The sequence below is a fragment of the Coffea eugenioides genome, chromosome 11 (genome assembly GCF_003713205.1).
Source record: "Coffea eugenioides isolate CCC68of chromosome 11, Ceug_1.0, whole genome shotgun sequence".
Classification (NCBI taxonomy): domain Eukaryota; kingdom Viridiplantae; phylum Streptophyta; class Magnoliopsida; order Gentianales; family Rubiaceae; genus Coffea; species Coffea eugenioides.
Window position 1 is genome coordinate 46,168,044 of NC_040045.1, and position 15,929 is coordinate 46,183,972.

General features: G+C 38.9%; 3 protein-coding genes across 3 annotated transcripts; 2 read left to right on the forward strand and 1 right to left on the reverse strand.

Annotated features, from left to right (window-relative positions):
- Positions 1 to 5,164: 5,164 nt before the first annotated feature.
- Positions 5,165 to 7,197, forward strand: LOC113751760 (F-box protein At1g67340). Its single transcript, XM_027295880.1, has 3 exons — positions 5,165 to 5,713; positions 5,787 to 5,949; positions 6,139 to 7,197. Exons 1-3 carry the CDS (start codon positions 5,334 to 5,336, stop codon positions 6,940 to 6,942), a joined length of 1,347 nt encoding a protein of 448 aa, XP_027151681.1. The 5' UTR covers positions 5,165 to 5,333; the 3' UTR covers positions 6,943 to 7,197.
- Positions 7,198 to 10,956: 3,759 nt separating this feature from the next.
- Positions 10,957 to 13,455, forward strand: LOC113753284. The gene is made up of 3 exons (XM_027297398.1): positions 10,957 to 11,030; positions 11,335 to 11,666; positions 12,939 to 13,455. Coding segments are annotated over exons 2-3 (291 nt in total). The 5' UTR covers positions 10,957 to 11,030; positions 11,335 to 11,376; the 3' UTR covers positions 12,940 to 13,455.
- A 335-nt stretch (positions 13,456 to 13,790) lies between these two features.
- LOC113751087 (REF/SRPP-like protein At1g67360) lies at positions 13,791 to 15,920 on the reverse strand. Its single transcript, XM_027294951.1, has 3 exons — positions 15,806 to 15,920; positions 15,468 to 15,698; positions 13,791 to 14,480 (listed from the first exon to the last, which is right to left on the reverse strand). The coding sequence occupies exons 2-3, from the start codon at positions 15,690 to 15,692 to the stop codon at positions 14,037 to 14,039; spliced, it is 669 nt and encodes a 222-aa protein (XP_027150752.1). The 5' UTR covers positions 15,693 to 15,698; positions 15,806 to 15,920; the 3' UTR covers positions 13,791 to 14,036.
- Positions 15,921 to 15,929: the final 9 nt, after the last annotated feature.

Here is a 15,929-nt window from a genome sequence, read left to right on the forward strand (position 1 = left end):
TCTGTAGTTTATACGATTGATGAATTTTGGCTCGCAAAGGTCAATCAATATGTTCAACAAATTAGAACTACTTTTTTGTACAAAAACTTGTAGCTATTGCCATTTGTTTCATACATATTCTATTTGTTGTTTTTCGTACGGTAATATTTAACTTTAAATTATAGTAGTAAGTTTTAGTGTATTATCTTACAAATTTCCTGTATAAGTATAAAATGCTTTACACATTTTACAAAAAGCATCGCAAAAAAGAAGCACCGTATCACGGCATGGTTGGTTCGTGTCTCTTTGCGACTGCTCTCTGCTCTCTGCTCTCTTATAAGACCAATAAATATATGAATTGAATACCCAACAACAATAATAATAAATAAATATATATATACTTTTGATCCATTTTATGTAAAAAGGGTTATGTATGCAGTAGTGTTTACTTTCAGAATTTTCTTTTACTTTCAGAATTTTCTTTTATTTGCACACATTTACCGATCGGATCGAGCATAGCTGCTGAGCGTTTCCTTTACACATTTTTTTTTTATTACGGCAATAATTGGAAACACCAATTTGATTTTAAAATCCTATCTAAGCAAGTATTGCCCAATCAAGTAGGCACATTTATGATTTAACTACATTTAATAATTATGCTTTTAATTAGCGATAAATATATATACATATGTACATACTTTCTCTAATTAATGTTATGATTTTAAAAAATTAATATGTGAAATAATTTTAATGAATACATAGTGAGTGCTCGATATATATATATATATATATAGATTAATCTTTTTTATACTGACAGTATATACACTGTCAGCTTTGAATGCATGATAATTATGTAAAATTTAAATTTAAAATTCAATTTTTGTACGTATATTATGAATCAAACAGTGTTTGCCAGTGTATATAAGATTTATTCTATATATATATATATTCCTTAAATATTTTGTAAAGGAGAGAGTGGTAGGTCCCGTCACTGAAGCAGCCCTACATGTTTGTTTGGCAGAAGACCTGCGAGAGACATGGAGGTCCCACATAGGTTGACGTGAGTGGTGCACATCACGGCTTTAGATCCACGTCATCTGGCAACTTTTTCACGCCATTGCTGCTGACTCTTCTTTGTTTATTCACGCCTTCACGGCAATGTGTTGTTCTTACCACTATTTGGGATCAAAATAATAACCCTCCAGTCGCTGAATCGTACAACTACAGGACAACTTGGTCAAATATCTGATTCTCAGACATGGATCTTGGTTTCATACACTCAAAAGAGGTCAGAATGCAGAGAGATTCCTCGCAAGTTAAATGCAAGGATGCCCCTAGGTTTAGGTTTCCACCTCATTTTCCAATTTTACTTTTGTTTGTGAAGCCAAAAAAAAAAAAAAAGAAGAAGAAAATATTAAACGTTATCCCAGTAGAGTCCTGTTATTTGGAAAATTTAGTAATGTAGAAAATAAATCACCATTCACTATGTAAAAATTTATCATTATCATTAAGAAGCTGTCTCTTCTTATGAGTATCGGTTTTTTTTTTTTTAATATATTTTTGAATACTCATATTTTGACTTTTGATTATAATCCACACCTGCTGACAAGTGTTAAGTACGTACCCTCATATCATTGAAATCAATACGTACTTCAATTGCTAATACCATCTTATTAATAGGAATCGAAGGCGGGGTATGCAATGGAACCACACTTTTAATTTTTAATAAAGACCAGAAGCTAGAATGAAAAATATATTAATTAATTGCAAAAAAAAAAAAAAAAACTGAGTATCGAAGTACTAGCTTTTATGTATGGGCATTTTGACATCAATCATTTTGCTCCAAATTTGTTGGGGCAGAGCCGTTTATCTGAGTGTGAGAGTGGATCATAGCATGATGCAGGAGATCATTGAGGCGAGAATAAACAATGGAGTAATTAATGATGATTGATTTTTTTTTTTCTTTTTTCAATTACTACTGCATTGATTAGTGAGGAGAAAAACTAATGAAATGATGTGGCGGTGAGGATTGTAGCGTCAACCACGTCAGTAGCTGATGCGACTGGAATTGTTTAATTTTACGGCGACGTGACATCCGGCCGGCGTTTTTACGTATCTTACGCGACTGCGACGGATTCAATTTGAACTTTGTTTAATTCTTGCTTTCAACGGCATATACTACTACTACTTGTTCTCGATCTCCCGGATCCCAGAGAGGAGAAGTCGCGGTGCTGGGGGCCAGCCAGAGGAGTGAGCAGCAGCAGCAGCAGCAGTAATTCTCTCTGATTTCAGAGGCGCATTTTGATTAGTATCTACTCAAGTACATAGCACTCGTATTCAACGAAAGAAAGCGAAAGGTTTGACCTCAATAATTCATCACTTTGCCTGTCATTAACGCTTTGTAATCCCTCCTATTACCCAACTGAACTGGCATACCATTTTGTCGTCCAAAATGAATGGATTATTGAGAGGGTTTAGAAAACGTGTCACGACCGTTCTCACCCTCAACTGGTCGATGTCTTTTAAGATAAGTCTTTTAGCCCACACCACATTTTTATTTTTTTTTTGAACATCATCGTCATTTTGGGTCAGTTTATGATGCTGTTTTCCCACATTTATTCTTGCTTTCAAGTTCGTTGTCGTTTTTTGTGTTGTGCTGCTGAGTCGATCTTTTTACAATTTCTCTGATAAAAACAAAAATTAATTAATTACCCAACCGAACAGTGGCCAGTTATTTCGATCCAATGCCAGAAGTTAATCATTTCTGGGAGGAAAGAAAGTTCTGTCCGACTCCGACTCCATTATACTTGTGTTAATGAAATGGAAAGCATGTTTACAAAAATCAACAGCTCACTTCCATACGCAAATGATCAGTTGAATTTGACTCTTGCTTTCTTTCTTCTTAATTTGGGTCCATGGTTTTGGGCGTTTTTGGAATTTGGCTTTTCTATCGGCTGAATCTTATGGTTTCAAAGCAAGAAAATTTGCTCATCCTCAGCTGGTCATGAATGAATTTCTCAAGACAAGAAAAAAGGCTTGACATTTAAAGTCATTAAATGTACTCATCTGTTTATCTCCATTCAAAGCGCCAAATTTTACTTCTTTTAGTTATTGCAGGAAACAGAAACCGGATAGGACCCATAAATTGTGGCTAGTAGTAGAAAGGAGAGAAAAAAAAAAAAGAAAAAAGGGAAAACAACAGTGGGAAGGGGAGAAAGCTGTGTAAAAAGGAAAAGTGATCCAGATAGTAGAAAGAAGGTTACAAAAAAAAAAAAAAAGGGAAAGACGAAGAATCACGAACTGTGATTCCAATTAGTTAGGGTAATTTAAGCAAAAAATATGAGAGCAGCTTACGGCAAGTGAACAAAAACAAACGCAAACTCGAACTCGGGGAAAAAAAAAAAAAAAAAAGGCACGTCAAAACAAACTCAAGTAACTGAACCTCTGTTCCTGCTGAATCACCCGTTTGACCTTCAGGGGGGATCGGTCGACGAGAATTCGCCACCTGAATTTGTTAGAAGTATAAATACTCCCATTACTTAAATTCGTCTCTTTCCCTCACTCTCACCAACGTGCGTGCCGTCACCCGCTATAAAAAACAAAAACAAAAAAAAAACTAAATGACTATAATGCCTTTTTACATGTCAAAATAATTAATCTTTTTATCTTTTTTCAGCGAGGGTCAAAATTAATGAATTTTTTGCATCTTTTTTTTTTTTTAAAAAAAAAGCGAATAAGAAATTTGTTCATCTTTAATATTGTGGAAATCACATAAGCTTAACTAAAATCCCGTGCGCTCTAATTAATTGAGAAATATATACTACTACTATTATTATTAGGCTTGGTTTGAATTGTCATTTTTTTTTAAAATTTTTTTTATAAACATATTTATTAAATACTTTTTTATTATATATATATATGTTAAATTGTTATAGTATGTTTTATTTTATAAAATAACAATTCAAATGACTCGTAACTCTAAAATTCGGAGAGAAAAGCAAGGGGGAGGTGAGAACGGAGTAGTGTCGTTCTGCCAAATTGGCAAAATCTTTTGTAGCAGTCAAAGCATCTCATCATTTGTCGAAATTTTAGCGTTTGATATGACGCTTTGACAATTGTACCGAAATTCCTCCTCTAAAACTTAACTGAAATTTGTTGCTTGGTAGTCACAACTCACAACAATAAATATGGAGTATCAGTAACTGCTTCTTCTTTTTTTTAAAAAAAAAAAATAATAATAATTAGTAACTGCTTTTCAAATCAAACCCGGCAGAGTGCATTTTTTAGACAGATAAGAAGAAGAATCAAAAGCTGAAAAACAGAAACGAAACTGCAACAACCTGAACCAGCTAAGGTATAAATGCCACAACCCGACCCGCTCTCTTCTCCACCTGCAATTTCTAGGGATTAAAATTTCCGGCGGAACTGCTTTCTTGCCAATTTGTATGACAAAATTATTTATTAATTGGAACCTCTTTCGATGGTACAAAACTAGTACTGCAATTCTTTCTTGACTTTCTTTCCATTATCAGCCATTAATCATGGCCTCCCTTACAGTAATGGCAGAGTAATTCGCTAATTCTATTGGAGTGTGTATAAAGGTAAAACATTACGTTGGACGTAGATCAGAGCTGAGCAGTAGAATGGGGGGAAAAAGGCAAAGGCGGATGGAGATGGAAGAAAAAGCAAAGGAAGGGTCGGTCGGGGTGGAGGACGACGAGCGTGCGGATCTGGTCAGCGGTGTTTGACCAAGCTGTGTTGTTCAACCAAAGCAAATATAATACTCCAATAATCTGCAGGGAGGAAGAGGAAGGGCGGAGGAGGTAAAGGACGTTTTGGTCAATAAGTAAATAGAAATAGAAATAGAAGAAGAAAAAAAAACAGAGAAGCGAATAGTAGTATACAGTAGTATATATATATATACACACATACTAGTAGGCGTAGTAGTATTTCATTGATTTATGTAGGGGTAGAGGTAAGAGGTTGCGTATTATTATGATAGCTGAGTGAGTAGTTATTTACTTATTTAAAGTTGGGCTGTGCGGGTCTCAGTAGCTGCAGCGCGGCCCCTGCCTTCTTTGCCATATTTCCTTTCCTCTTAGCTTTTCTTTTATCTTTTCTTTGTTTCATATAAATAATCTCTGGTCATCTTCATTTGGGAATTTGGGGTCGCCTATCTATATCTATATCTATATCTATATATGAAGGCCTCACCTCTCTTTTACTATCTCTTTAGATAGATAATAAAGACTCTCCCTTGGGGAAGAAATACAGAGACAGACACAGTCAGTCTCTCTCTCTCTCTCTCACACACCCTCGCATACTAATACCAATCCTAGCTTTTAGCCAAAGGGATGAGAACGAGAAGGGGGCTTTGTTATCCCAGAGTTGTTGTGAATCACCATACTAATAATAATACTAATACAAATACTAATACTAGCAGCAGCAGCAGCATGGCCAAAGCGGCGGTCAAGAGGAGAAGAGACGGTGGAGAAGGAACCACCAATGGTCGAAAGAAGATCAAGTTGTCTTCGTCGTCCTCCTCCTCCTCCTCGTTGTCGTGGTGCTTTACCGGACGACAACAAGAACGAGGAGGAGGAAGGGTAGCGGTGTTGAATGGTGGAGGAGATTGCGACTTTTTTGATGCTTTACCGGATGATCTACTTGTTTCTATTCTCTGCAAACTCAGCTCCACCGCTACCTGCCCTTCTGATTTTATCAACGCTTTGATCACGTACGTGTCCCTTCCCTTTCCTTCTAATTCCTCATGTTTCCTAATTTCTAATAGCCATATAATACAAAAACAGATGCAAGAGACTGAATGGATTAGGGCTTCATTCAATGGTATTATCCAAGGCCTCCCAGAAAATGTTAGCGGTCAAAGCTAATAACTGGTCCGACTCCGCCCACCGCTTCCTCAAACTCTGTGCCGATTCCGGAAACGTCGAAGCTTGCTATACTCTCGGCATGGTCAGTCCCCTGTCCCTCCCTCCTTATCCACCAGACCAATTACTGAATTAATCAACACCGCCCATACCAAATTATAAACCTTAATGTCCTCCTTCCCCACCCCCCCCCCCAAAAAAAAACCAAAAAAAAAAAAAACAGATATTTTATGAATAATAATAAATGGAGTCTCATATATTTTTGATGATACAGATTCGGTTCTATTGTTTGCAAAACCGCGGGAGCGGAGCCTCGCTGATGGCCAAGGCTGCCATTAGCTCCCACGCGCCCGCTCTTTACTCCCTCTCCGTCATTCAGTTCAACGGCAGCGGCGGCTCCAAGACCGATAAGGATCTCCGAGCCGGCGTTGCTCTCTGCGCCCGCGCTGCCTTCCTCGGCCACATTGATGCCCTCCGGGAGCTCGGTCACTGCCTCCAGGACGGCTACGGCGTCAAGCAAAACGTTTCCGAGGGCCGCCGGTTTCTTGTCCAAGCCAACGCGCGTGAGCTCGCCGCCGTCCTCTCCACCTCCCCCTCCGCCTCCGCATTAACCTCCAGCAATTGGCTTACCTGGAATCCCCTGTCGCACCACCGCCACTCCCCCGGCTCAGGAGGGTGTCCGCTCTTGAGCGATTTCGGATGTAATGTTCCGGCTCCGGAGGCTCATCCGGCCAGCCGGTTCTTGACGGAGTGGTTTGCAGCTCGGGGCGGGAGTCCGGGTCCGGGTCTAAGACTGTGCTCGCATTCGGGTTGCGGAAGACCCGAGACTCGAAGGCACGAGTTCCGGAGGTGCTCTGTTTGCGGAGCTGTCAACTATTGCTCGCGCGCTTGTCAAGCGCTTGATTGGAAGATGCGGCACAAGGCGGAGTGTGCACCGGTCGAGAGGTGGCTGGATGAGGACGGAGAAAATGAAGGGAACGGCAATGGAAACGGAAATGATAACGGTGACGGGGTGGTCAACGGAGGTGGCAACCAGGTTTATGATAATGATGATGATGTGGTGATGGCGGAGAGTTAGGAGATGAGTCGACGGTGTGAGTGGAGGACGACTGTGAAGGTGACGGTAACGGCACGTGAGTCTGAAAAAATGAGGGTGGGGTTGACGGAAATGTTTTACAGAGCAAGAAAATTGAGGACAGATAGGCAATTTTTTGGGTGGAAAGAACTTTGAACTCCGCAGCAATGTTTTTTTGTTTTGTTTTTTTTTTGGGGTGTATAGAGTAAACGAAGTTCGGAGTCTGGTTTCAAATGGACGGCTCTCTCTTTCTCTCTCTGGTTTTTTTTTTTTTTTTGGGTGGGGAGGGGAAGGTGGTAAGTACAGTGGATGAATGGATATCTTGAGTTTAGTTTAAAGATTTTAACCATAATTAATCCCGTTAAATTGCTTGTAACATGATTGATGCTTTTGTGGTTCTAAGGTCGAATCTTGATGTCCCCAACTTTTCCTGACCAAATGATCTCGAGTTTGTTCGTTTTGCTGGGCTTTTATCCCTTTCTCCAATCTTCGACAGTAGTGTCACATGAAATGTGGGTCATAGATCTTTAGCACAGTAACTTGTTGGAATGAATTTTAGTTTTTCCTCTAAAAGTGAAGGAAAATATATATAGAGTATTAATTAGGTGATGATAGTCGGATGAATAACCAACCAAATACTCCGTAGAATGTAACAGCACTTAACGTTAACAGTTGTAATCTTCCTTAACTTTAGGGTAAAGACTTAAAGACTAAAGACTACTACTGCTACTACTACTAGTCCTCCGAGTCTGGAGAAAGAAAAAGTTCCACCCAAAACTTGAACGCGAGAGAAAGTGAAGTTCAAAGTTCTCGACTTTGACAGCTCGTAATCAGTAACTTCACTTTTACAATTGATTGATTGTCAGTTTTGAGGCAATGGCACAAGTTAGCCGGTGGGATTTGTATACTATAGAATATATAGATATCCCCCCCAGATCGATCGGCAAATGAATAATGAATGTTAATTGTGTAGAATGTTAACAGTAATGAATGTTATTGCAGGCTCCAGATTACACTAGAGAAGAGTGGGAAAAAAGAAAAAGGGGAATCCTAGGTGGTCAGTTCAGTTGTATTTGTGCGTCATTGAAACCACTACTGTGTGCGTGTATTCCGACCAAGAAAAGCAAGAATCGCAATCACTACTATATTTTGGTGGTCAGTTCTTTTTTCGCACTTTGGGCCAATAATTTTGGTCAAGACCGAAGCTGGGACTGGGAGAGATTGACCAAGAAGGACTGAGGAGAGGAGGGGAAAAGCAAAAAAAGGAAAAAAAAGGAGAGGAATTGTGTAATAGATTAAAAAGAAAAGGTAAAAGGAATTGTGCGGGATATCTGCAAGTGGAGAAGAATGTGGTTTTGGGCGTCTGGGGAGCTTTATGCTCGCTCCATAAGTAACCCATCAGCAAAAGCAATGCATTGAAAATGCAAGTAAGCAAGCCCCTCCTCCTCGTCTCGTCCTATTATAAAAAAGAAGAGAAACCTGATTATTGATGGGTGCCAGCAATGCACTACTTATTCTTCTTTAAATTATCATCATTATGATTAATACTATTCGGTATCCCAAATAGGCAAAGAAAGCAGAGGGGCAGAGTAAGAAGTGGTTCGCAGGCTTGCCCATTTAAAGCCGTACTTGTTGGTTGGTTGGAGATGCAACTAATGTGGTTAGGATCAACACTAATAACTAAACATGGGGGAGACAGACAATAATAATAATGCGAAATGGAAATGTTTCGATTCTTGAATGGGATGTGGCATGCCCCCAGCTGCGGAAGCAAGCAATTGAATCATCCATGAATTGGATCAATTTTCGAAAACTTTAAAATCACCTTCAAGAACATAAATTGAGTAGTGTGATGAGGGCTGAAGTTGATGCGGAGGCCATTAAGAGCCTACTAATTTGACACCAACTTTAATGTAATTATCGTACTGCTGCCGATCATCTAATTCTACTAGCAGCAGAGAGATGAAAATTAATACTACTATTATGATGGCCGCCGTAATTGAAGAAGGCTGAAATATGTCTCTGTGTGTGTTTTTTTTTTCAATAGAATAGAATGGAATAGTGGGTGCGTTTTTGTCATATCCTGCGTTTGAGCTGTAAAACTGGGCAATTTTTGGGAGCATCACCAGTCTAACTTCTTCTCTAAGCGAAGCCATCTGACAGAGGCTGCTTAAATGCCAGCCAACGCTCGTCTCAAATACAAGAACAGAACCCATGAGATTTCGCCATCACAATCCCTATCCTTCATACCGGCTAACCGGGGGGGTGGGGCGTGAACATATTACCTGCTTTTTCTGTAACTGAAAAGGGACCGTATCACTTTGTTTGGTTCCGAAAATCGATAAGCAAAGACTGAGAATCCCACCGCAACCATCCGACCTTTTATGGCTTCCTCCCTGTAAATATAATATAATGGCCTCTTCCACCTATTGGGCAAGGGCAGCAGCATACATATTCTTCTTAACAGCTCCAAACCCATTTACCTTTTTTCTTTTTTCTTTTTTTTTACTGGCGATACTTATGAGGTAATTAATTAAATCAGCGCTGTTCTTCTTTTTATTATTTATTATTTATTTATTGTGGTGGGTGGAAACCAGAAGATCATCGAATATTTATTTGGGTACGTAACGTAAGATATTTGGTACTAGTACTAGAGCAGCAGCAGCAGCAGCAGCAAGTACAAGTACAAGAGTAGTGTCTCGTCTCATTCATTCCCAAAATGAAAGAGCTTCTTGTATATATTTTAATAGCCGCTGACTTCTCACCAAAAAGAATTTTTTTTTTTTTTTTTTTTAAAGAAAGAAAAAAGAAGACGAAGAAAGATTAGGTTTAGGTGGGCATCATTAGCTCGTTCTTTCGCATGCTGGATGATCGTCGGAATTGGGAGTACTGAGTAGTATGAATATGAATGATATAAGCCATATATATTACAGTATGATGCACAATTTGTTTCTTGAGTAGAAATAAAATAAATGGGGTTTCAGCACACAGACCAGTTTCCCCTCATAGTACATTATGCCATGATTATGTCATGCACATGCACTGCAACAGAATGAATGCATAAAATAAAAAGACTACAACAACAACAAAAAGCTCTTTTTCACTTTTCCTGCCAAAGAAGAAGAAAAAAACAGTTTTGAATTGATTCCTCTTGTCCACCACCGTAAACCCCCTAAGCATTAAGCAATGGGAGCCAATTTTCTCTCAGCTAAAAGCCTAACTGGGCCCAGGATAAGGATTGAAGCCCCCCTTCCTCAACATACATACAAAACTATACGTACAAAATATGTTCTCACCCCACAACGAAAAATGATACTGACTGCCATCTATATATATATATTCTCATTCCCACGCACACACACACACACACACACAATGGAAAAAGGAAAGTGTGTGGAATATATATATATGTATATGTATATATATATCAAATCAAACACCCCTCTCTCTATTAGCAAGCAGCCAAGCAATGCACTCTCCTCTGAAGCTTCAACCTTTGAGTTTTGAATTTGTGAAAGCATTTTTTATTCTTGGCATTAGAGTCCAATAATAATTCACGATACCTGTAAAAAGTGCGTTGTTTCCTCACCCTTTGTATTTTTGCATTAGATTAGATTAGATTAGCCGCTGTACATAATTTCTCAACTTACCTTACCTCTTTTTCTCAACATTTAGATTAACGAGTAGTATGCATCATTTCCCAACTTAGCTCCTCTGCTTCTCAACATTATTATTATTATTATTATTTAGTCCTTCCAAGGACAATAATGACATTAAAAATGGAAGCAGAAAGGCCGGCAGCCATGACATTATGATTTATGACAACCTCACCCGAACTACCCTCCTCACTGGCGTGGCCGAAGCCCAACTTTTTATCAACAGGCCCAAGTCTTGACCCAATTCACTGGTACGTATGTACGAATCTGAACTTTGTTTGAAACACTTGGGCGGGAGTATGGCCTGAATTTAAAATGAAAAAAGCCCAGGAGAGGCCCAGTAATTCTGAACATTATTAGCTAAGCCGATGATCAGCTCAGAGCTTCGTCGTTCACAACGCGCTCGCTCGCTCAGCATCAGCTCTCGACCTTCAGGTAAATCTAATCTCCCCTTTCTTTTCTTTTTTTTTTTTTCACTTTTATCCATTTCCTTCATTTAACATTCGCATCACAGTTTAATCATTTCTCGAATACCGAAGCTCCATTGTGACGCCTAGGGTTTCGATTCGATTCTGATTATGTATATCAAACTTGATTCCATGCTAATCGAATTGAATCCTGCTCCTGGTTTGAGCCTACAAGGCTCAGTTAGCGTTATGATTTGAATCAACAAATATGAACATAATTCTTTTTTTTTTTTGAGTTTAATTTCCACTCTCGTTTTGTGTGTGTGTGTTAGGGTGAAATTTAGCAGAAAAGGAAAGGAGAAAAAGGGGAAAAGATGAAGTTTATAATGGAATTTGCTGAGAACTTAGTGCTGAGGATGATGGAGGATCCAAAGGAAAGGGATAGGAACTTCAGGGAGCACTTGTACCATTTGAAAGACAGGTGCAACAAGACCAAGGAAATGTGGAGCCTCCCTCTTCGTCCTTATGGGTTTTGGACCTTCGAACGCCACAATTCCCAGATTTTCTGGGATGCTCAGATCAGCCAAGTTCCTGGCCGCCGTGATCCTTATGATGACCTCCTCCAGGGTGCCTACAATGCTGATCCTACCTCCACCCAGAAATAGTATGTTCAGAGTTTCCACTTGTGCAATTCAATGCGTGTGTATAGTTTGCCATGTCAATTCTAGTAATCTCTTGTTGTTTGTCCGCATTCGCCACGGTGGGGGCATCTTGCCCCTCTTTGGGGGGCTTGCTTGAATTTTTATCTGTCAGTATATAGCTTTTTGATCCGTTCAATTTCTTTAAAGTTTCACTTAATATCATGTAATGCTGTGTTGATAGAGGTAAACATTTGCTATGCATAGTGTGTTGCACATTAAACAATTGTTTGTGAATTACTTCGTGCTTTGCTCTCAAATTTGTCTCAAGGATTTCTGACGAACCAGCTGAGAATTAGTTGAGCCTCTTAGATCATTAACAAACTATCTTACCTTAGATCTGCAATTTTTTTTTTTTTGACTTCATTTGGAAGTGTGTTATAAGTGCTAGCTCTAAACACTTTACTCTCTTCTTCTAGAAAACATAGTTCTATGCTGCCTGCTGGCCTTTCTCTTTACAGGGATATGCATCTTGTACTCTTTCCGGCGTAATCTTGTGCTGTCTGGAATCCTATTCGCCTTTTATCTCCTTGCTCTGCATGCATAAAGATGCTTCCTCTAGAAGGTTGTCAAATGTTTATAAGCGAGGGCGGTCACTAAGTCACAGGTTTTTTGTCATGTTTTTGTTTAGCCCTGTAACTTGCGACTGATTTCTGTCTTGGTGTATATTACCTTTTATTTTGCAAACCACATTCCACTTGCTTTACAGCCAAAGTAGTCTTAAACAAGTAAGTGAACAAGAAAAAAGAGAGAAATAGAAAGAAGTGTCGGGGAATGTTGGAGTGCAAGGCTGGAGAATGGCCAGTTTTGGATTTTGGTTTGCTAGGAGTGATTTTATGCTAATTCTCGTTTAACACTAAATAGCTTATTTTAAATATTATTTTAAATAATTACTGTAACACTTTTTGTGATGTGATATATGTGAGATAAAAAGGTAATTGAAAAGATAAAAAGGTGTGTTGGAAATTATATTTGTGATGTAAACAAATAATTTCTAGCCATTATTTGGCTATCCAAACACACACAAAGTTTTTTAGTTGAAAAAAGAAAAGATACGTAGCTGGAGCAAACCAGACATCCAAACGATCCACATATTTGGAATGTCCACAAAAAATTCGTGTTTGGACAGTTATGTTTTGGCTTCAGGATTGAGTTTCAACTTTCGTTTCTAATTTTTAAGCAAGACATGAATCTCTGTGATTGAGGACTAATATTTATTGATGTTTTTCTATTTGCAGGGTGAGGGTAAACATCATGGGAAGTACGAAAGAGACAAATTGATCAAGAGCTTTGTTGATTCTTGATGCTTCTGTAGCGTCAACCATATTCAGACTTGTCAATACTTTCCCAACTGCTTTAACTCCAAATAAGGATGTTCAAATTGTAATGTTGTTACTTCACAAGCTTGCTGTTTTTCCTTTTAAGTTTGCTGATGACTGTCAAGTTGGACTCGTCAAGCCATTGCCAGAGGCAACCATGCCCTGATGTGCTGCCGTGTTGCTACTAATTATTTGGTCGAACATTTGCCTGAATTCTGCAGATGGTAAATTGCAAAGGCACACTTTCGGGCATTACGGTCTGCCTCCAGAGATTCAGATGGTCACGCACCAATTCTAATCTCTGTTAGCATTTTAGTTCTAGAGATAAGCAATAATCCAGTCTATTGGCATCCAAATACTTCTATCAGAATATTTGAGGGTGTGGAATGTTGATCCAAAATGTATGCAAATGACGTCCGGGGAATGGGCATTTTGATGTCTTGTACGCGGAAGCAACTTTTTCCGGGATTCTTTATATGATATGGATTAAAATAAAAATCGAGTCTGGGTGATACGCATGAGACCCAAGCCCAGCGGATCGTTTAAATTCTGGCAAATGCCTTGTAAAAGAGGCTGCTACGTTGCATTCACATTCGAGCAATTGATCCCAAAGGAGCACATCACGCTTAGAGGCCCGAAGATACAATTCGACGCGTTGCTCACCCCTTTAGAAACCAAAACCAGCATCATTCACAATCACGTCTCGGTTCTATATTTCCTTCCATTTCCAAGGGTGATCGATGTCAACAGCACAGAACTAAGTCAACAAAATTCAAAGATCAATGACGTAGATAGGCAATCATAAATCATGGACAATTTGCACAAAGCCAGATGACCACACGAGTTGGGTTTTTTATAACCGAATAGGAACACAAAAAAGAACTTCATACCATATTTGACAGGAATATTATGAGCGACTTTACAAAGACTGTCTATCCGCTCCAGCAGAAATTACTACAACCAAATTCTCCACAACACACCTATAACTGCCTCTTCAGAGAGCACAAAATCATCATTCTAGTCTGTTTCACTTGAAGTAACCCCAACATCCTTCTTTGCTGCAGCTGCCTCAACTTGTTTATATGCCTCCGCCACATCCTCAACAGGAACTGACGGGAAATAGCTGAAGATATGATAACCCCTACCATCCAGCTTTGCTATAAATTTGTTATACTTATTGGACACATCAGCAACAGTTGGGATAGCTATCCCTCCGACACCGTGCAGGGGCGGATAGCGATTGATGAGTCTATGCCATAACACTGCTAATAGCCTCACAGCAATGTTCTTGGACAGTGAAGCAGCATGACGAAGGGCTGCACGAGGACCACCAACTTGAGCTTGCTGGACCAAATCTTGGGCAACCTGTGAACCCTTCTGGACTACATTCTTTGCCCTATTAACAATCTTCTTGGCCACCGGTGGAGCATGCTCATCAAATTTCTTTGACACATTATCAACCTGATACCACAAAGCAACATTATACAGTGAGACTACTCCCCACCCACCCACCCCAAAAAAAATAAAACACCACCCCAAAAAAAAAAGCATCTGTAAATGGATAGGTATCTGCAAATCTAAGTACTTTTCAATTAAGGAAAAATTACAAAGCAAATAGCCACATAACGGTTAACAGAAGATAATCCTGTGCTTGTCATCAAAATGACAATTGTAATGAATAAATCCACATCCTGTTATAAAGAATATGAGAAATGAAGCACACCACACATCTAATTGGAAAAAAAATAAATATCCACCATCACATGATACTGTGATGAACAAAATTTAGCAATTGCGGGCGAACGGCAAAAAATCAAAACATCAAATCAGAAACAATAGTTAAAGCAATATGGAACACAAAAAACTGAAAGAAGTGCACAGAAAGTCCCGAGAAATTGTCCACACAAGAGACACTTGAACCGTGAGCTAGGTAGTGATCATATAAGGCTTGAAACTGGAAGTAACATAAAGAGCACAAAAAATGCTTCAGGACATTACACCAAATATAAACATTATATTTGCATCAGTCAATTCCTGCACCAATACATCACCAAGGCTTCAGGCTCTAATTAACAATTTTATCAGAACATTTCACATCTTAACCCTTTAATGAGGATACCCTATAACCCAATTCAGATTGGAAAAATTATGTAAAATCATATATATATATATATATATTCAGACCGTCCAAATCCCACTCATTTTGGCCAACTCCTGATTAACCAATTATCATCTTTGAATATATGAACACAAATCAACTGAAAATCAAAATCCCAAAATCATAACAGTTTCTTATCAGAATCTTTTCAAATCAACCAGTCAGTCTATCAAATTAATTAAAACTCCGCCTTCCAACTACACACACACAACTAGCACGAAATGGAAAACATCAAAATGATCAATAAGAGAACACAATATACAACACATAATCGATCCAACTAATAGCACCTTTGTATCTAGACGAGCAAGGAGATCGTCAGGAAGGCCCTTCAATCTTTCGTAAACAGGGCCTACGACGGTAGTAACGGCGTTCTCCACAGTTCCTACGGTTGATTTCAGGGGTCCAGAATTTTGCTTGGCGTAGTCGTACAAGCAAGAAAGCCACACCACGGCGATGCTCGCTATCACTCTAACAAACCCTAAATGCTTCAGTTCTAGATCGCTCGTCTCCATCTCAACCTACAGAACCCACAAAAAGATTTCCACACAGAAAATCAATCAAAAGTCAACAATTTAATTTTCATTTACAAGAAAAAAAAAACACGAGTATATGCAAAGAGTCGTACCTTATTCGAAACAATTTTATCTTTTTTTTTTTTGTTTTGGGTCGCGTCGTACTAAATACTGCACTGAGTATTTGATGGGAGGGTTTTACTCACTTTTAAGTTTAGTAGACTGAGCTAAGCTAAG